Below are 22725 nucleotides of genomic sequence, written 5' to 3'. Positions count from 1 at the left end.
CAATCTATTCAGATTTTCTATTTATTCCTGATATTGTCTTGGAAAACTGTGTTTCTAGTAATTTATTCACTTACTCTAGGTTATCCAGTTTGTTGGCATATTACTGTTTGCTGTATTCTCTTATGATTGTATTTCTGTGATGTTAGTTCCAATTTCTTTCTCATTTCTTATTTTCTTTACATTTGAGCACTCTTTTGATTTATATGTCTGACTAAAGTTTATCAATTTTATCTTTTCAAAAACTACAGCTCTTGGTTTATCTTTTCTATTTTTTTTTTTTTTTGGTCTCTATTCTATTTCCACTCTGATCTTTATTATTTTCTTCTTTCTACTGATTTTGTGCTGTTCTTTTTTTGTGTGTTGCTTTAGATGGAAAGTTAGGTTATTAATTTGAGATTTTTCTTATTTCTTGAGGGAGGCTTCTATCACTATAAATTTCCCTCTTAGAATCATTTTTGCTGTGTCCTATAGATTTTAGAAGGTTGTATTTCTACATTGTTCATTCATCCCAAGGTATTTTTAAAATTTCTTTATTGACCCAATGGCTTTTGGGTAGCATGTTTTCAGTCTCCACTTGTTTGCGTTTTTGCCAGTTTTATTCATGCAATTGATTTCTAGTTTCTTATTGTTGTAGTCAGAAAAGAGGCTGGACTTAATTTCAATCTTCTTAAATTTACTGAGATTTTTCTTGTGGCCTAGCATGTGATCTATCCTGGAGAATGTTCCATATGCCCTTAAGAAGAATGGGTATTGTGCTGTTTTTGAATGGAATGTTCTATAGATATTTATTAACTCCATCTGGCCTAATATGTCATTTAAGCCCATTCTTTCCTTATTGGTTTTTTGCCTGATCTATTCATTAATGTGACTGGGGTATTCAAGTTCTCTATTATTATTTTATTACTGTCAATTTCTCCCTTTATGTCTGATAATATTTACTCTATCTATTTAGGTGCTCTTGTGTTGGGTGTATAAATATTAACAAGTCTAATATCCTCCTCTTAGATTGAGGATCCTCCCTTTATCATTATTTAATGCCCTAAATAATGTCTTGGTATATATTTTGTTTTAAAGTCTACATGAGTCTGTCTGATATGAGCACTGATACCCAGGCTTCCCATTTCCACTTGCATGAAATATCTTTTTCTAATCTCTTCACTCTCAGTGTGTGTTTTAAGCTCTGAAGTAAGTCTTGTGTAGGTTGCATATACATGGACCTTGTTTTTTCATCCAGTCAGGTACCCTATGTCTTTTGATTGGAGCATTTAGCCTATTTACATTAGAAGTGATAATTAATAGGCACATACCTTTGGCCATTTCGTTACATGTCTTCTGGTTGTTTTGTAGTTCTTTGTTCTTACGTTCTTTTTCTAATCTCTTCTCTTTTGGTTTGATAATTTTTTAAAATTATGTTTGGGTTCCTTTGTCTTTGTTTTTGTGTATCTATTGGAGAACTTTGATCTGCAGTTACTATAAGGTTTATATATACATATCAACCTATAAATATATCTGCTTATTTTAGAATGACTTCCCTGGTGGCTCAGATGGTAAAGCATTTGCTTACAATGCAGGAGACCCAGGTTCAATCCCTGGGTCGGGAAGATCCACTGGAGAAGGAAATGGCAACCCACCCCAGTACTCTTGCCTGGAAAATCCCATGGACGGAGGAACCTAGTAGGCTACAGTCCATGGGGTCGCAGAGTTGGACACAACTGAGTGACTTCACTTTTCACTTTCTTTAGAATGATAGTCATTTAAGTTCAAACACATTCTAAAAGCTCTACTTTTTTAACTAACCAGCCCACAACATTTTATGTTTTGGTGTTATATTTTATATTTTCATGAATATCCATTAACTGTTCCCTGGTGGCTCAGACGGTAAAGAATCAGCCTGCAATGCAGAAGAACTGGGTTTGATCCCTGGGTCAGGAAGATCCCCTGGAGAAGAGAATGGCTACTCACTTCAGTATTCTTACCTGGAGAATTCCATGGACAGAGAAGCCTGGCGGGCTACAGTACATGGGGTCACATAGAGTTGGACACTGCTGAGTGACTAACATTTTCACATTAACTGTTTATTGCAGTTATAGTTGATTAATAGTTAACTTTGCAATTTTGTTTTTTAACCTTCATTGCTGCTTATTTAAGTGGTTCATCAACTGCCTTTACAGTATATTTACATATGTCAGTGAGATTTTTTTCCCTTCAAATATATTTTCTTATTTCTTGCTATAGGCTTTTCTTTTTCACTTAAAGATCCTTTAATATTTCTTGTAAGGCCAGTTTAGTGGTGATTAACTTAAGTTTTTGATTGTCTGGGAAACTGTTTTTCCTTCCTTTCTGAACGATAACATTGCTGGGTGGAGTATCTTAGGTTGCAGATTTTTCCCTTTCAGCGTTTTAAGTATATCATGCCACTTCATTTTGGCTTACAAAGTTTCTGCTGAAAAAATCAGCAGGTAGCACTATGCGGGTTCCTTTGTATGTGATTTTGCTTTTCTTTGCTGCCTTTAGAATTCTCTCTAATGTTTGCCATTTCAATTATGATATGTCTTCATGTGATCTCTTTGGGTTTATCTTGTTTGGGACTCTCTGTGCTTCCTAGATCTGGGTATCCGTTTCCTTCTTCAAGTTATGGAAATTTTCAGCCATAATTTCATCAAATATGTGATGAAATATTTTTATCTCTATCTCCTTCCAAGAGCCCTATAACCTGAATGTTAGTATGCTTGATGTTATCTTACAAATCTCTTAAAGTTTCCTTTAAAAATTGTTTTTTCTTTTTGCTGTTTTGATTGGTTGGTTTCCAATATTTTGTCTTCCAAGTCGCTTATGCAATCTTCTGTATTACTTAATCTGCTGGAAATTCTTTCTAGTGAAATTTTCATTTCAATTATTGTATTCTTCAGCTCTGACTGGTTTTTATATTTTCCAGTTCTTTGCTGAAGTTCTCACTTGGTTCCTCTATTCTTTTCCTGAGTTTGTGAGCATTTTTATTATTGTTGTTTTAAACTCTTTATCAAGTAAATTACTATCTCTGTTTCATTAGGGGTACTTTTGTTTGTGGGGAAGTTATTCTTTCGTTTGGAATATAGTCATTTGTCTTCTCACTTTTTGTTTCTATCAAGTTATGTGAAACAGTTACCTATCCCAGTCTTAAAGGCATGTCCTTGTGTGGGAGCATCCCTGTGCAATCTGCAATGTACCCAGTTTTTGGTGAGAGACCTGGACCTGAAGTAAGCAGTAACTGTGTCTTCATTTGGGGTGCATGGGAAGCTGTCACCTTAGCAGGGCATAGAGTTGGAATAGGAATGCTTAGAAGTGGAGCCAGATGTGAGCTGGGGCCTCTCCCAGGGTTAGGGCAGGCCCACAAGCAAAGGGGTTAGAGCTGTAAATCTGAGCCAGCACCTCTTCTCTCCAGTGTGATGGTGGTCACTCCTTTGGCCAGAGGCATGGCTGAGGCCCAAGGGGCTGGAACCTTAAATCTGAGCTAACTCAACTTCTCCCTGGTACAGTGGTTATTTGTACTTGGTTGGGAGCAGTGCTGGAGCAGGCAAGGCTGGAGCAGCAACCCAGTGCAGGGTGGGACGTGTTCTGGAGCAGTCCTGGAAAGGCAACCCCAGACCATGAGGTGTTTTCAATCCGCTCCTTCTGCACTGGAACTGGGAGCAGGTGAGTCTGTAGCATGCTCTTCAAGTCTGGAGTCTCGGTTTCTACAGCTCTCTGATAAGCCCTACTGGTTTTCAAGCCAAGCAGGCTTGTATTCTTGGTGCTGGACTTCAGGGTTAGGATGCCCAATATGGGACTAAACCCCTTGTTTCTTAGGGATGATGCACAAGCCTGTATCCCCCTCCTCTTCTGGGTCACCCACTAGGGGTGTAGATCCTGATTAGATTGCTTATCTTTCCTTCCTCCCAGACTCCACATGGTCCCTCCTTTAATAACCTTGGTTGTAGAAGAGCCTTTCTAATAGTCTTCAGACTGTTCTCAGAAAGTACTCAATAAGTAGTTGTAGTTTTGATATGTTTGTTAGGGAAGTTCAAGGTCTACCTATTTCACCATCTTAATCCCATACAATCAAATATTTAAAAATTTAAACTTCTTTCTCTTTCCCAACACTGAATTAAAGGTAAAGCTCTTGTGAATTCAGCTTGATTATAGTTCTTAGACTTACCCTTACCCCTTACATCCACCACTTTTCAGCCCCACTGCCCCAAGCTCAAGATGCCCTTTGGAGCCTAGAGCTCTGTAACAAATATTTTATAGTGATTTTGTTGTTTTTCTTAAAATAACAAGAAATACATGTTGAAGGAAATATAGGAGTCGTGGAAAGAGTATATTTTCTGGAACCAAAAAGATAATTTCGAATTTTGGCTTAATTTATTAATGAGTGACTGTGAATAACATAGTTTTTCTCTGAGCTTCAGTTTCTTTCTTTGTAAAATAGATGTAACAACTAACAAACTAGGTTTGTTTCTAAGGATACTGAAACCTGAAGAAAATATCACAAGTATTCACTGTATGGTATCCATTATACTATTATAATCGTGTTTAATTCATACATACCTCATATGCTGTAAGTATTTAAAATTAAATTTGAAATGGACTAAAATATAAATCATTTCATAGTCTTGTATATCCAAAATTTGTCAGGTTCTCCTGAATCTTTTTAGGTATAAGCTAATTTTTTAAAACTTCAATCCATGCTTTATCTGAATTGTATTGAAAGCAATAGTCTTTTTACTACTATTACTTTATATAAGTTAAGCCCAGGTGACATGCAGAGAGCTTGTATAATAAGCCAGAAAGTAGACCCAATTTCTTCTCTCTTAATCAAGCAACACTGTTCTTTCTTCACAAACTTTAAAACTCCCCAAACAGGTTTCAAAGCAATCTGTTCACCATGGCATGAACTTAGCAATAGAGTTCTTATCACACAATGCACTTACTTGTCCCATGTGATAAAAGTTGCTCTCTGTGTTGAAATGCCAAGACCAACAATTTGTTTCATTTCTATTCCTGCAGCTAAAAATGAAGATAGATAAAACACATTTAAAAGCCAAGGAAGTTTTTCTCTATAATAGTATCATATGGAAAAGAAATTATTTAATATAATCTATGAGAAAAGCAACTGGGTTCAGCATTTTAATAACACAATTGGAGCTAATAAATAAAACATTACTAGGATGATTTTGTAGTATTTTTTTTTACTTAAAGGGAAAAGAAGTTATAATCTAAAATAATAAAAATGGACTTTTTGCTTGAAAGATTAGAAAGAAAACAAACACTGTTTAAAGTAAGTTACATGCTATTTTCTTCTTGATAACACTAAAAAATAGGATCTTCATTTAAGCAACGATCAACTATAACAGAACTGGTTGATGGCAACAAAGGAAACCCTCATGGAAAGTAGCATAAATACTGAAGCACAGATCTTATTTACTACACAAACTCATGCTAGGATGCAAATAAAAACATGGATTTTGCAAAGTCCAAATTTCTTGAAATACAGCAGCTCACATGTTTCTGTGACATTCTTTTAAAAAAGCAATTTGTCCCACTGAACAAATTAGGGACAGCTTCAATTTGAGCTGTGTTCAATTTAAGGATGACACACCACCTCCTGTATAGTACTCCTTCCTAACCTGAAAATAGGAAATAACCAGACAATCCCCAGATGCAGGATAGTCTATTAAACTGATCTGTACTTTGGAAAATTGTCAGTGTCATGAGGACGTGATCTATACTAAAGGAGACTAGACTGACTACTAAAGGCAATGCCTCATCTTTGTTGGATTCTGGATTGAAAAAAAAAATATTCAAGACTGAGATAAGAGGGGAATACTGAGGATCAAGTATTAGAAAATATCACTGGGTTAATGTTAAATTTCCTGTGTGATGATTACATCATGTTTATGCAAGAGACTACTCCTTATCTTTGGAGATAACGCTTAAATTAAGTATTTGAGGATGACAAGTTATTACATCATAACCAACTCTCACCTCGGGCAGCTAATGTGAGTCTAGGAGAAAGCACACAAGTATTCTTCCAACTTTTTAAAAAAGGGTTTGAAATACTTCAAACCAGAAAAGTTACGAGAAGCAATTCAGTCAGAGAAATGAAGTGAAAGACCTTTTTGAAATTACAAGTCCTCTTTCGCCATGTTCTTAAAGAAGGCTGTACTGAGACTGTTCTTAAAGAGCTAAGATTCTAGACTCTGGCTGCAGCCAGGAGAACACTTGCCCTAAGAGGTTGCAGAGGAAAAAAAACAAAACAAAAACTTATTTTACAATAAAGGTAACTCAAATGTAAACTCCTGAGAGCAGGAACTGAGCATTGCAATTTTGTTTACAACTCTCTGATATTTTGTACGAAACAGGAAATGGAATGGGCACTGGCTACAACCTGGAATAAACAGTAACGTGAGCCTTTAATACTGCAGCTCAAAAAGACTTCAAGCAGAGGAGTTGCTGCTACCCTCCCTTGACAAAGTGGGTTCACTATAAACCACAAATGTCCTTCCTCCCCAAACTACTGGGAAGCTGCGACTCCAATAAAATATTGTATGTATAATTTAGGAAACCCACAAAATTCTTATTATATACAAAATACACATTACCATCTCTACTTTTATAAATCCAATTACCTTTGACAGATTCTTTTATTACAGCAACAAACTGAAGCCAGAGAGCATCAGGATCAATTTCAACCCAGCCAGCCTGAGGATAAAGACTTTCTACCTATTAAGGAAAAGAGAAAATTTAGTAAAAACAAATTAGAACAAGTCAATAGCATCCAGGCTGTAAGGGTACCAGTTAAAATAATTAAAAACAAGATTTTATTTATTACCTAATTCACTTTTATTGTTAAGATGGAAAAAAATATGAAATAAAAAAGGATGATACACCAAAAGAGCAGTTTTATTCAGTTCATGAATTTACAGAAAATTTATCTTTATTTCCCAGGCTTTCTACAATGAAAATGCATTATTTCTGTAATTAAAAAAAAAAGTCAAACTTAAAAAAAAAAAAAAAACCTGGACAGGATGCATGGAGCAGCTATTTGTAACCTCCAAAACGTATATAGTGGCAGGCAGGGACGGAAGATAAGAGTTAGAGTACCACCAAAGTGGTAGTGAGTTTCCCATTTTTCTTCTAGTATCACCTGGCCTAGACTCAAGGCAGCCTGAAAACCCAGAAGCAGGTACCAAGGTGCACTGGAAAAGCCAGGAGAATGTTGGTTACCACTCAGAGAGGAACAGAACAAATCTCTCACTTTTCTTTTTTACCCACCATCTTCACCCTTTTATATGCTGGCTATCTCACAGTGGCAGCTACAGCAGTATCCACAAGCACCCCAAATACTGAGGGAGGTAAAATTTCCTCTCTCAAAATAGGTGCTGGAGACCCACCAGGGTGAGGTGAACCCCCTATGGCTTTTTCCTCTTTGTGTCCTCCTGATGCCTAGCCTTGGACGTGGGCATAGGGAGTGCACTGCAGAATGGGATGGTGAAAGCTCCAGCCTCCAAATGAGGCGGCTCAGGGAACCACAAAGTCCCAGGAAGATCTCAAAGAGGGAAGAGCTTGGAACAGCTACTCCAGAAAGACGTGGATGAACTCCCAGGCTCTCCTGGAAGCTGCACATGTATGAATACACTCCTAGACAGCATTTTGTTGTTGTTTAAGTCGCTAAGTGTCCAATTCTTTTGCAACCCCATGGGCTTGTAGCCCAGGGCTTCCCAGGTGGCGCTAGGGGGTAAAGAACCTGCCTGTCCATCTCATTAGAACTGATTCAAATGAATTCTTTTTAACGGCTGAGTAATATTCCATGGTGTATATGTACCACAGCTTCCTTATCCATTCATCTGCGGATGGGCATCTAGGCTGCTTCCATGTCCTGGCTATTATAAACAGTGCTGCGATGAACATTGGGGTGCACGTGTCTCTTTCAGATCTGGTTTCCTCGGTGTATATGCCCAGAAGTGGTATTGCTGGGTCATATGGCAGTTCTATTTCCAGTTTTTTAAGAAATCTCCACACTGTTTTCCATAGTGGCTGTACTAGTTTGCATTCCCACCAACAGTGTAAGAGGGTTCCCTTTTCTCCACACCCTCTCCAGCATTTATTGCTTGTAGACTTTTGGATAGCAGCCATCCTGACTGGCGTGTAATGGTATCTCATTGTGGTTTTGATTTGCATTTCTCTAATAATGAGTGATGTTGAGCATCTTTTCATGTGTTTGTTAGCCATCTGTATGTCTTCTTTGGAGAAATGTCTGTTTAGTTCTTTGGCCCATTTTTTGATTGGGTCATTTATTTTTCTGGAATTGAGCTGCAGGAGTTGCTTGTATATTTTTGAGATTAATCCTTTGTCTGTTTCTTCATTTGCTATTATTTTCTCCCAATCTGAGGGCTGTCTTTTCACCTTACTTATAGTTTCCTTTGTAGTGCAAAAGCTTTTAAGTTTCATTAGGTCCCATTTGTTTAGTTTTGCTCTTATTTCCAATATTCTGGGAACTGGAGCCCATTATACAGAGTGAAGTAAGCCAGAAAGATAAAGAACATTACAGCATACTAACACATATATACGGAATTTAGAAAGATGGTTATGATAACCCTATATGCAAAACAGAAAAAGAAACACAGAAGTACAGAACAGACTTTTGAACTCCGTGGGAGAAGGTGAGGGTGGGATGTTTCAAAAGAACAGCATGTATATTATCTATGGTGAATCAGATCACTAGCCCAGGTGGGACGCATGAGACGAGTGCTCGGGCCTGGTGCACTGGGAGGACCCAGAGGAGTCGGGTGGAGAGGGAGGTGGGAGGGGGGATCGGGATGGGGAATACGTGTAACTCAATGGCTGATTCGTGTCAATGTATGACAAAACCCACTGAAATGTTGTGAAGTAATTGGCCTCCAACTAATAAAATAAAATTAAAAAAAAAAAAAAAAAAAAGAACCTGCCTGTCAATGCAGGAGACTTAAGAGATGCAGTTTCAATCCCTGAGTCGGGAAGATCCCCAGAGGAGGAAATGGCAACCACCCCAGTGTTCCTGCCTGGGAAATCCCATGGACAGGGGAGCCCGGCCGGCTACAGTCCATCGCGTTGCAAGAGTCAGAGACAACTGAAGCAACGTAGCACACGTGGACTGTAGCCGGCCAGGCTCCTCTGTCCATGGGATTTCCCAGGCAGGAGCACTGGGGTGGGTTGTCATTTCTTTCTCCAGGATCTTCCCGACCCAGAGTTCAAACCTGTGTCTCCTGCATTGGAAGGCAGATTCTTTACCACTGAGCCACCAGGGAAGCCCTCCTAGATAGCATAGCAAAGATGCTGAAAGCAGAACTTGAAACAAAAAAAGAAAAAAACAGATCACTGCCCAAGTCCTGGGGCTTTCTAGATGGTGCAGCTGGTAAAGAATCTGCCTGCCAATGCAGGAGACACGAGACACAGGTTTGATCCCTGGGTGGGGAAGATGGCAACCCACTCCAGTATTCTTGCTTGGAGAATCCCATGGACAGAGGAGCCTGGTGGGCTGCAATCCATGGTGTCGCAAAGTCAGACACAACTGAGCACGCATGCACGCCCAGGTCCCAGACTGACCTCTAGGTGGCATAGGACATATCTAAATAGCACTTCCAAGATCTTAAAAGCAGAATTAACAGTGAAATCAAAATCCAAGGAAGGCTGGTCAGACTGTGTAGCTCGAACACAACTGCATTAACTGCCTATTAAAGAAAAGTATCAACATTTGTCAGAGGCCTTATATAAGACTTAGAGGTTTATAACATGAATTCAAAATGTCCAGGATACAATCCAAAATTACAAGGTACATTAAGAATCAGAAAAATTTCAGCTCATATAGCAAAAGATAATAGATACCAGTATCAACATAACAGATAATTTTGACAAAAAAAAAAAAACTGGAGAAGGAAATGGCAACTCACTCCAATATTCTTGCCTTGAGAATCCCATGGACAGAGGGCCCTGGCGGGCTACAGTCCATGGGATTACAAACAGTCGGACACGACTGAGTGACTAAACTCAACTCAACTTATTATAAAAATGCTCCAAGAAGTAAGGGTGAATTCTTTTGAAACAAATAGGAACATAGAAAATTTTAGCAAAGAAATAAAAGACATAAGGAAAAACAAAAATCTCACCATTTTGAAATTAAAAATACAATAATTAGGGACCTCTGGTGGTCTAGTGGCTAAGACTCCATGCTCCTGCTCCCAGTGCAGCGGCCCTGGGTTCAATCCCTGGTCAGGGAACTAGATCCCACATGCTACAACTAAGAGTTTGCAACTAAGAAAGACCCATCACAGTCAAATAAAAATAAATATTAAAAAAAAAAAATACAATAATTAAGTGGGGGAAATGGAGAGATGTTGGTCAAAGGATACAAACTTTCAGTTATAAGATGAATAAGGTCTACGGACTTAATTTACAGTATGGTAACTAGAGTTAATAATAATGTATTATACACTCAAAATTTGCAAAGAGATCAGTTAAGTGTTCTCAACACACACACACACACACACACACAAATACAAATGATAACCTTGTGAGATGAAGTGGTTTAATTAACATTAATTATGTTATTTCATTAACAATGTATATGTATGCCAAAAGATCAATTTGCACACCTTAAATACGTACAACTTTTGTCAACTGTACCTTAATAAAACTAGAAAAAATTAATTAGAAAAAGAAAATGATTAAAACACATACTTGATCAGCTCGATGGTAGAATGGAGATAACCAAAGTCAATAAGCTTAAAGACAGATCAATAGAAATTCTCTAATCTGAACAACAGAAAAAAAAAAAAAAAAAAAAGAAGAAAACCTCAGGGATCTGTGGGACAGAGAAAATGGTCTAATATTCATGTCAGCAGAGGCCTCAAAGAAGAAAAGAAAGACTTCAGTGCCTAAACAAATTACTTAAGGGAAGTAATAGTGCTGAGAATTCCCAAGCCCAGTAAAAGATTTAAAATCTATATATTCAGGAAGCTTAAAAAATCCCCACCAGGATAAGTCCAAAGCAGTTCACAGCCAGGTTCAACATAATTCAAATGCTAAAAACTGAAAACAAAACAAAACAAAACTGAAAGCAACCAGACAGAATAAACACACAGAATAATAATTCAAATGACTGTGGACTTCTCATCAAAATGAAGACCAGGAGGAAGCGGCTCGACATTTTTAGAGTGCAAAAAACTTTCATCTACAATTCCATATCAAAATTCTAGGATTTTTAATAGATATAGATATGATCATTCTAAAATTTACATGGAAAGGTGAAAGAACTAAAATAGCCAAAACAATACTGAAAAAGAATAAAATTGGAGGACTCACACTATACAATTTGAAGGCTTACTCTAAAGCCATAGTAATCAAAATAGTGTAATTATAAAAACAGACAAATAGATCATGGAGCACAAGAGAATCCAGAAGTAGACCAACACGAATATGGCTAGTTGATTTCTGACAAATACACAAGGCAATTCAATGGAGAAAAATAGCAAAAAAAAAAAAAACAAAAAACAAACAAAAAAAAAGAAAAATAGCTTTTTCAACAGAGTTGGAATAATTTGACATCCATATGCAAAAAAATTAACCTCAATCTTAAAACACCTCACTTCTTACACAAAAAACTAACTCAAAATAGATCCCAGATGTAAATGTAAAACTGTAAAATGCTTATAGGAAATCACAGCAAAAAATCTTTGTGACTTAGGATTAGGTGAAGAGTTCTTAGACATGACACCAAAAGTATGATTAATAAAACAATAAAAATTGATAAACTGAGTTTCATCAGAATTAAAAATGTGTACTCTGCAAATGATATTGTTAAGAAAATGAAAAAGCCAAGTACAGACTAGTTGAAAATACCTGAAAATCATGTATTCAACACAGGATTTATATCCAGAATATATTTTTAAAAATTGCAAAACAACAGTTAGAAAATAATTCAATTAAAAAATGGCCAAATAACTTGAACTAGCACTTTATCAAAGAGTACATATGGATAGAAAATATGCACATGGAAATATTCAACATCACTAGGTAAATGCAAATCAAAACCACAGTGAGATAACACTACATCTAAAATAAAAAAAATACTAACAATATCAAGTGTTGATGAAAAACAGAATTCATAGACATTGCTGGTGGGAATGCAAAATGATAAGAGTCACTCTGGAAAAGTTTGGCAATTTCTTGTTAAGTTAAATATTCACCTACCATGTGACACAACAATCCCACTCCTACATATTTATCCCAGAGAAATGAAAATTTACATTCACATTAAAATCTGTACACAAATGTTTACAGCTGTTCTATTCAAGATCACCAGAACCTGAAAACAATGCAAATATACTTCAACAGGTGAATGAATTTGGTATATTCATATAATGGATTACTACTCAGAAATAAAAAGGAATGAATTACTGACACACATAATATATATGACTCTCAAAGGCATTATGTTGAAAAAAAGTCAGTCTCCATAGGTTACTTACTGTATTTTTCCACTTATAAGATATTTTCAGAAGGACAGAAAAAAAAACCAAACCATAGTCATGCAAAACAGATCAGTGGTTTTCAGAGATTAGGTGTGGGAGGAAAGTGACTATAAACGGTTGCACAAGGGTTTTTCGGTTACTTCCACACATGTGCTAAAACTCACAGAACTTATTAACCAAAGAAATCTCATCTTACTCTGCTAATTTAAAAAATAAGATAAAAAAGAATCTTTGGCTTCAGGTTAAAACAATGGCTTGAACATAAGTGTTTTATTTCCAATTCCTCTCAAGACTCCCATCAAACTAAAAACATGAAAAAGGTTTATGCAGAAAGACCAGAAGAGAGCAAGGAGGCTCAGACCAGGTTTTAACAAATGTCTTTAACACTATCAGTGAGTGGGTAGGTGGTACAGAGCTAAGTACAGAGGAGACAACTGAACACCTCACTACCCACTCAGATTATACATCTCTGCTCAACCCCGGGCAGAATCTCAGGTTGAACTCTGAAAATTAGAGATACCTCCGAAGAGTGGGATGCCAGATGCTGCTGAACAGAGGAGTGATTCAATCTTTATAAGGACGCTCAAACTCCTTGTCCAGTCAGATCCACTGTCCCTCCCTAACACAGCAGAAGGTACGAGATTTACTCTCTGGAGAAGCTAAACCAGAGACATTCTTTTTTTTTTTTTTTTTTTCAGAGACATTCTTTACTTGCAAATACTAGAGAAAAGTAAGACATGGTACTGAAAATATGAATGGATAAACAACCAAAGATCATCATTTAAGGAAAATCTCTAACACATAAGAAAAGGCCAAAATAAACAGAAAAAAGGGAACTGTGAGAAAACACTGACAATGTGGGGAGCGTGAGGGTGACACAGAGATGATACGAAAAAAGAATCTATATTATCAATCAATCAATATTATTCCCCAGTGAGCCCACTGGAAATAAACAGATTTAACAAAATCTATTCCCATTCTTTAGGTACTTCCCCAGTGACAATTGAATCCCAAAGGAAATCAATCCTGAATCAGTCCTGAATTAGAAGGACTGATGCTGAAGCCGATGCTCCAATACTTTGGCCATCTGATGCAAAGAGCCGACTCTTTGGAAAAGACCCTGATGCTGGGAAAGACTGAAGGCAAGAGGAGAAGAAGACGACAGATGAGATGGTTGGATGGCATCACTGACTTAATGGACATGAGTTTGAGCAAGCTCCGGGAGAGAGTGAAGGACAGGGAAGCCTGGCACACTGCAGTCCATGAAGCTGCAGAGTCAGACATGACTTAGTGACTGAACAACAATTCCCCTTCTATCAAATAACATTTCTCTTCTTTCCATGCAAAACTTTCATGACCACAGACTGTATGTAATGACTCAACTGTAATAAATACTTCCGCATCCTAAAAAATTCAATATGGCCATCATGTCAAGTCAACAACTTAAACTTGGCAGTGGCACTCCAGGGTCACGTCCCCCCACTTCACCAACCCAGACAGCTCACCATCACCAAACATGTCACAACAGTTTAGAAGATCAAACTGAAATACAAGATCAAGAATATATTCAAAGCTAAGAAGAAAACGTGTTCTGTTGATTAAAAACAAAAGACAACAACTAGTTCTTTTCAAGAATGTACAGAGGGAACACAGTATTGGAAAGTCCAGTGTTCTTCGGAGTGGTCTTTCTGTCCTGTTCTTCCAACCAAAATCTTATTATCTTTTACAGTTTCTCACAATGGCTTGATGTTCCAATGGGGAACATGATGAACTTTCTTTACTTTGAAAAACTAAAAACATCAAACATTCACATGTAGGATTCCCAAAACTCTGAACACTACTCTCGTATATAACACCAATATTTAAGAGTTCACAGAAAGATTTTTTTAACTTATGGGGACTTTCCTAGTAGTCCAGTAGCTAAGATTCTGTGCTCCCAATGCAGGGGGCCCAGGTTCGATCTTAGGTCAGGGAACTAGATCCCACATGCTACAACTAAGAGTTCACATGTTGCAACTTAAAAAAAAAAAAATCCCACATGTTGCAAGGAAGATTGAGGATCCTCAGTGCTGCAACTAAGAACAGTAGGGTCAAATGAATAAATAAAAATAAATATTAAAAAAGAAAGAAAAAAATACAGCTTATAGAAAAAGGCTACAAATGTGGGTCTCTGCTATTAAAAAAAGAATACCATAAGAGATAAAATTAAAGTCTTCTGAGAGGCCTTAGTACTAGCCTTCTCAAGTAAAAGTTCCTGTTTGGGATTTCCATTTTAATGAAAAGACCAATAAAGCCTATTTTGTTCATATCTCTAAAGAGTGATTTCTTCAGTTTTTCTTTCTCAAGCTATTTATTTGGCAGTACCAATCAAATCCTATGCTAAGTGTGGGTTTCTATTATATATTCTTTCCAACATAATTCAGCAGAGGTGTGATTTTCATTTGAGAAAACAAATACAAGTTCTGTGTCTAATCTATAGAGTCCCATGAAGGAAACTGATCTCCTAATATTTTCCTAATATGACTAAATGTAATTCAATTATTTATTCTGTACCCAAGAAATAATAAACTAGGCGCTAAGAAGCTGGATTTAGAAAAGGCTGAGGAGTGCTCGCTTCGGCAGCACATATACTAAAATTAGAAAAGGCCAAGGAACCAGAGATCAAATTGCCAACATCTGCTGGATCATAGAAAAAGCAAGAGAATTCCAGAAAAACACCTACTTTTGCTTTATTGACTACACCAAAGCTGTTGACTGTGTGGGTCACAACAAACTGTGGAAAATTCTGAAAGAGATGGGAATACCAGACCACCTGACCTGCCTCCTGAGAAATCTGTATGGAAGTCAAGAAGCAACAGTTAGAACCAGGCATGGAACAACAGACTGGTTTCTAGTTGGGAAAGGAGTACATCAAGGCTGTATATTGTCATCCTGCTTATTTAAGTTATATGCAGAGTACATCATGCGAAATGCCAGGCTGGATAAAGCACAAGCTGGAATCAAGATTGCTGGGAGAAATATCAAAAACCTCAGACACCCAGATAATAACACCTCTATGGCAGAAAATGAAGAGGACCTAATGAATCTCTTAAGGAAAGTGAAAAGGAGAGTGAAAAAGCTGGCTTAAAACTCAACATTCAGAAAACGAAGATCATGGCATCTGGTCCCATCACTTCATGGCAAATAGATGGGGCAATAATGGAAACAGTGAGAGATTTTCTTTTCTTGGGCTCCAAAATCACTGCAAACAGTGACTGCAGCCATGAAATTAAAAGATGCTTGCTCCTCGGAAGAAAAGCTATGACCAACCTAGCCAGCATACTAAAAAGCAGAGACATTACTTTGCCGACAAAGGTCTGTCTAGTTAAAGCTATGGTTTTTCCAGCAATCATGTATGGATGTGACAGTTGGACCATAAAGAAAACTGAGTGCCGAAGAATTGATACTTTTGAACTATGGTGTTGGAGAAGACTCTCAAGAGTCCCTTGGACTGCACGGAGATCAAACCAGTCAATCTTAAAGGAAATCAGTCCTGAATATTCATTGGGAGGACTGATGCTGAAGCTGAAACTCCAATACTTCCGGTCACCTGATGTGAAGAACTGAGTCACTGGAAAAGACCCTGATTCTGGGAAAGATTGAAGGCAGGAGAAGAAGGGGACAGCAGAGGATGAGACGGTTGGATGGCATCACTGACTCAATGGACATGAGTTTGAGCAAGCTCCCGTAGTGTGTGATGGACGGGGAAGCCTAGCGTGCAGCAGTCCATTGTGTGCAAAGAATTGGACACGACTGAGCAACTGAACTGAACTGAAGAAGCAATGGAGGCCAAGAAGACCATTTTTCCCAAAGAAATCAAGATATCTGAAGCAAAGGACCAGTTGCTGTTGGGTTTTTTTCTGATTTCTAATTCATTGTAGACCAACAATTTTTAAGACATAATTAAAACAACTTTCTAGGGAAAAAATGACATACAAAGTAAAATCCCAAATGTTTTATTACTATGGTCAACAAATATAAAATGACTTTGCTAAACTGCTACACAAGTTTCTCAATCTTAGTTTCTCTGTTGCAACCCCCACAGCCTGCAAACCACGCTTTCAAGAAGCACTGCTGTAACCTTGTATCAGTTTGAGAGGCATTGCTTTCAACTCCTTAATTTAAGATACAATGCTTCACCCTTGAAGGGCAAGGAATTTTTGTATTTTTATTTACTTACATACCTTTCCAGACACCAGTTTCAAGTCTGGGCAAACCATTCTAGTCTCCTGCTACTTAACAGCAATCTTGATTCATCTTTGAGATTCTTACCTCATTTCTAAAAAAAATAATAATAATTTCTCCCAAATTATATAGCAACTATGAAATTTGTTATCTTCTTACAATTTCTGTATCCCTTTGGTTCTATACACTTCAACTTCTTTTTAAAAAAAAAATCACTGCTTAAAACAAAAGTACTTTGTGTCTAGAATTATAAGGGAGACTATGAAAATATCACTGTGTTCTGATTAAGACTCATAAAGAGATAAGGAGCACATAGTGGCTGAAGCAGAAAATCCACCTTTCATCTGTCCTTTCAGGTGGGATTAGGGGTGGGGTATGGGGTGGGGTATGTGGTGGAGAGGTGGGCAGTGTTCATGCACAGGTGAACAGGTCTCTGTTCAGGTCCTAAAACCAGAATGAGGAAGTCCTCAAACAAACAAACAAAAATGCTCAAAGCATTCTTTTGAATGGACCTGCTCCTGAGCAACCCCTGCGGCTGAAAAACACTTCTAAGGGGATGGGAAGAGGGGTAGAAACCAAGCAAATGAGGGAGTCCAGTGCTGCTGGGAATGGATTAGGTAACTAACAGCTTCTGTACCCCTGAAATTACTAACATAAATATGTTGAGGGTCTTCCCTGGTGGGCCAGTGGTTAAGAGTCAACACTCCCAATGCTAGGGGCCTGGTTGGGGAACTAGATACTGCATGCTGCAACTAAGACTTGGCATAGCCAAATAAGCGCTTTTTTTTTTTAAGATATTGGTGTTGGAAAGAAGAGTAAATAAAAACATCATATGGAATTCACATTATTTTTTGTTTACTGGCAACTGTCAGAAATCAACACTTCATGGAAACAAGATCAGACGAATATCAATCTGTTAGTTGCCTTACTAGTAACAACTAATGACTTGGCAGTTTTCTCAAACCAGAAAAAGTTCTTTTCATGAACTGTCAAAGACGGAAAGGAGAAAGGTAATGACAACACAACCTTCAAAATTTGTGCGATACTTATATTCCTGGAAGTCAGTTGCTCTGCACTTTGAGAAGCAGTTCATGATGACAACTGAATGACAAACATAAAGTTAAATTCCATTAAGTCTTGAAAATCTCAAATGTAAATAAAGACAGGGTTGGAGGTCTATCAAGGAAGTACAGGAAAAACCAAGCAAATCAAAAAGCATCCTCTCTGGCTGGATACGCGTAGCCAGCCCTGCCCTGCCCTGTCACTCACCGCAGGGCCACCCAGGTAAGGCCAGAGAGCCGAATCCTCAGGTGAGCGGAAGCGAGTGAGTGATCCGAGGTCACCATGCGAGCCCCTAATGTCTTCAGCCAGGACCGAAAGAGCGCGCAGGTTTAAGGCTGGCCCGGGGAGGGAAGGCGGAGATCTGGCCGGTCCAGGCTCGCCGCTCAGGACCGGGGGCCCGCGGTGCCGCAGGTGGCCGCGTCCAGGCCAGATAGGCGGTGCAGCCCTCTCGTCCCCCCAGCGACCAGATCCCGGGTGCCCTGCGCGACCTAGACCCGCTGCCCCGACGCCCGCTCCCCGGTCACCTTCTGCGCGCTGGAGCCGCAGATCCGTGCCGCGCGGTCATAGACGTGGCAGCGAATCACCGAGCTGCCTACGTCCATCCCCAGCACGAAGCCTGCGCGCCGCGAGTCCGGCGCGCTCTGCTCCGGGATCGTAGGCTGTTCTGACATCCCGACCCGCACGCCTCTCAGCCGTAGCCGCCAGCTAAGCCGACGCGCTCTGAACTCCCGCACCTCAGGGCCCGAGCGCGCCCCGCCGGGCCACCGCCCCCGGTCCGCCCCTCGGCAAGATCCGGCAGCGGCCCCGCCCCGACGCCGTGACGTCACGGCTGCGCAATGACTCTTTGCAGGCGAGCCCGCGGGCGAGGCGGCCTCGCGGGGAGTGGAGGTGAACGGGAAAGTGGTGGGTCCTCGGAGTCCAGGCCACCCGGCTCCGCCCCGTTTTCCAAACACTAGCCTCTCTCAAAGTTACCTTGGCCCGTAGTTTTAATGATTTCCCTCCTAACTCTAAGCGCCCTGCGACAGTGCCCGCATTTCTTTTAACTGGTTACATATTATGAATCTATTAACGAAAATAGTAACCTGAAAAGAAAAAAATTCGGCCGAAGGTATTTATTCATAAACTGAAAGTTTCTCCCCAGGACTTATCCCCCAGAAAACCTGGTCAGGTTTGCTAAATGGAATAACACTCTAGAACTTCCCCAGCCCTCTGGTGGGGCAAAAGGGACAAAGTGCCGGGTGGCTGTTTTTACCATCAACCTCCACCCCCAATGACTGCTTTTTCAGGAGTCTGAAGGTCCCTCGGGGGGTCCTTTACCTTTCACTCGGGCTTTAAGTGCTTGGGCTCTTCCACGCATGGGGCAGGAAGGAGGCCTGTGGGAATTTCGAGTTTCCTGCAGCTCTGGTCACCAGCCTGGAGCCCAGGGGGATTACCATGTGGCGGTCCAGCTCCCAGTTACTTATCTGTGGACAGTGAGACAGTGTTCATGTCTTCTTCGGCTACTTTTCCACCAGCACTACAAAAAACCCAGTGCCTGAACATATTCAATATCTTTTAATAAAATTATGAAAGTAATATGGATATGTGCTCTTGGTGAAAAAGTTTTAACAGTGTAGAGTGGTATATTAATTAAAAAGCAAAAGATACTCGTTTTGAACCAAACAGTTCTTTTGACCAACTTGTCACGTTAGCCCACTTGCTTTCAGCCCATTTGACCAAATTGGGGTCTTTGGCCATATTACTTGAAACTTAGAACAAGCACCTGGGAGAGTATGGTTTGGGTTTTTGCCTTTGTATCCTCTTCTTGTCTCGAAAGGAGAAAGCTTAGTCCCTCAATCGTGCCCGACCCGTTGCAACCCATGGACTGTAGCCCACCAGGCTCCTCTGTTCATGGGATTTTCCAGGCGAGAATACTTAAGTGGGTTGCCATTTCCTCTTCCAGGAACCCTGTTCCTGCCTAATAGTACTAATTTGTTCCAAATGGTCCCATGTCTGCTTTCACCAGTGCTGGCCATTTGGTGAGTCATCTACTATGTTAATCCCCATATTGTAATTTGAAATAAATGACTAATAGGTCATGGAGTCCAGCCAGAGTTCTATTAGAAAGAGAACTAATAGGATAAAGATTGAGATAAAGATTGAGACATATTTTAAGGAACTGGCTCACATGCTTCTGAGGACTGGCAAGTCCTGGAACTCTTAGGGCAGGCTGAAAGTCTAGAACTTCAGATAAGAGTTGATTTTACAATTTGAGTCTAACGTCTGCTGACAGTAGGCTGGAAACTCAGGTGGTTTTCCTACCTTGCAGTTTTAAGGATAATTCTTCTTTGGGAATGCTCAATCTTTGCTCTTAAGGCCTTCAACTAATTGGATGAGACCAACCAACATCATGAAGGGTCATTTGCTTTACTCAAAGTTTATTGATTTATTTTTTTAATTTATATTTATTTTTGACTGTGCTGAGTCTTCATTGCCGTGCAGTCCTTTCTGTAGTAGTAGCGAGCAGGGTCTACTCTAGTTGCAGTGCGTGGACTTCTCATTGCAGTGGCTTCTTTTGTTGTGTATCTCAGGGCTTCCCTGGTGGCTCAGACAGTGAAGAATCTGTCTGCAATGTGGGAGACCTGGATTCGATCCCTGGCTTGGGAAGATCCCCTGGAGAAGGAAATGGCTACCCACTCCAGTTTTCTAGCCTGGAGATTTCCATGGACAGAGGAGCCTGGCAGGCTACTGTCCATGGGGTGGCAGAGTGGGACATGACTGAGTGATCTTTCACTCACTTCAAGGGCCCTAGGGGCCGCAGGCTTCAGTAGTCGAGGTTCCTAGACTCTAGAGCTCAGGCTCAATAGTTGTGCTGCACAGGCTTAGTTTCTCCACAGCATGTAGAATCTTCCCAGACCAGGGGCCGAAGCCGTGTCTCCTGCATTGGCAGGTAGATTCTTTATCACCCAGCCACCAGAGAGGTCCTCAGAATTCATCGATTTAAATGTTAATCACATCTAGAAAATATCTGACATCTAGGTTGATGCTTGTCCAAACAATTGGGCACCCACACAGTGTGCCCACTAGCCTGGTCTAGTTGACATATGAAGTTAACCATCACAGATATCCTTTCACAAGAGAAAACTGTTTTGTATTCCCTGATATGAATATTTAGTATATTTCTCAAAGTGATAATTCTTGGGCTTCTTGGACACCTGCACTTTACTGTGTGATCATTTTTATACATTCACATCAAATATCTTGAGTATTATCAAAGAATCACAGACTATGAAAATAGGGGATGCACGCGTGCTCTCAGAAACATGGTTTCTGGGAAGCTACTGCTTTTCTAAGAAGCCGTGGTGGTGGGGTGCGATGCACAGGAGGGAGGAGAAAGGAACTAGAAGTCCCAAGTCCATTTGCTGATCTGGCCTAGTTAGAGCTGAGAGTGGGAGAAGAGAGAGCTCGGCTTCCTTCAAAAGGGACGAATTTACCTTGAGAAGATGACAGTAGTGAAGAGCGCATTTATCTTCCACGTTGCAAGGACTCCTCTGTCTATGAGTTTAAAGGCCATAGGGTCTGCAGTGAGGCATGCTGTGCTAGTAGTGGTCGCTGGGATGTTCCTTTACGCCTGGACGAGGAACACTGAAAGATCATGCCCTAAGAGGTCCTAGGTTGACCACAGGTAAAAATGAACAAGATTCATCCCTAAAATGAATTAAAAGAAATCCTCTCCTAGCCCCCTGCAGATTGGAGAGTCCATCTTCCTGGGGTCAGGAATTCTTTGAAGCAACATTTTATCTTTGGGGTTTGAACAAAATCAACTTGTGGGCAAAAAAATAAATTCGTTGAAAACACACACACACACACATACACTAAATAGGGGCCTTAGAAACCACTTAGTCTTATGTTTCTTAGTCTGTTTCTGATCTTGAACAACTTAAAAAAATTTTTTTAAATATTTATTTAGCTGCACTGGATCTTAGTTGCAGCATGAGGATCTTTAGTTGTTTCATGAGGACTCTACTTCCTCAACCAGGAACTGAACCCCGGGCCCCCTGCATTGGGAGCTTGAAATCTTAGCCACTGGACCACCAGGGAAGTCCCTTGAACAACTTCAAGACCCTGGTGAATGCTGTCTTCTCAAGAACTTGCTTATATACACAATATTTGGCATGTGGTTTTAAGCAGGTGTGGGATAAACGAAATGTGAAGATCTCAGATTAAAAATCTAGAGCCAGTTCCCTAATCTGGACAGACCATTGCATAGGAGAGGCCTAGGGGGACAAAGGGTTGCTGTATTCCTTCCAAGTTCCTTGTTCTCTGCTGTCTGTTCTAACCCTGCTCTGTCCTCAGGAAAAGGAGCAAGTGGTTACAGGGCTCAGAAACTCTGAAAGTCCCTTTGCTAGTGGATTGGTTTATTGTTCTTCATTAACTGCGCGGAGTGGCATATGGAATCTTAGTTCCCTGACCAGGGATGGAACCCATCCCCCTGCGTTGTGAGCTTGGAATCTTAGCCACTGGACTTCCAGAGAAGCCCCTCGGTTCATTGTTCTTGATTCAGAGAATTGCTCTGAACTCTGTCACATGGTGGTGTGCATCTGACTCGGTTGCTGCTTCCCCTCCATTCTGGGCTCAGGCCCCAGAGGTGGCCACTAAGGCTTTCTTCCAGGCTCATTCTCAGCCACTGTCTGTCCTTACACTTTCTCGTCTGGTGGCAGGTCCAGAATTAAAACTTGCAGCAGCCTCCCACGCTCTTGGGAAACGTGGATTCATTCCTCAGGGCTGGACCAGAAAGTCTATGAGGCCACCATTCCTTGCCACTCCCTGAAGGGAAATGAATGGGGCTTTAGGGCTGAACCAAGGGACACCACCCTGCCTACGCCCCCACCACCACCCGATGCCCTCCTCCCTCCAAGGAAACTTGTCACTG

General features: G+C 40.0%; 1 protein-coding gene across 2 annotated transcripts in view; it reads right to left on the bottom strand.

The window, feature by feature from the left end:
• GK5 (glycerol kinase 5) overlaps positions 1 to 18587 on the bottom strand; it is an 84883-nt gene extending 66296 nt beyond the window's left edge. The window contains exons 1-3 of one of the 2 annotated variants that reach the window (XM_065942851.1): positions 18338 to 18587; positions 6648 to 6741; positions 4950 to 5025 (exon numbers count right to left, since the gene is read on the bottom strand). In XM_065942851.1, coding sequence (XP_065798923.1) covers positions 4950 to 5025; positions 6648 to 6741; positions 18338 to 18484 — 317 coding nt within the window. In that variant the 5' untranslated portion in view covers positions 18485 to 18587. The remainder of the gene's footprint in view (positions 1 to 4949; positions 5026 to 6647; positions 6742 to 18337) is intronic. The other variant, XM_065942852.1, reaches the window with a different exon arrangement.
• Between the last annotated feature and the right edge of the window lie 4138 nt (positions 18588 to 22725).

Source organism: Muntiacus reevesi, chromosome 8, assembly GCF_963930625.1.
Source record: "Muntiacus reevesi chromosome 8, mMunRee1.1, whole genome shotgun sequence".
Lineage (NCBI taxonomy): Eukaryota > Metazoa > Chordata > Mammalia > Artiodactyla > Cervidae > Muntiacus > Muntiacus reevesi.
The sequence above is the reverse complement of the archived record's forward strand: the minus strand, read 5'-3'. Positions and strand labels throughout refer to the sequence as shown.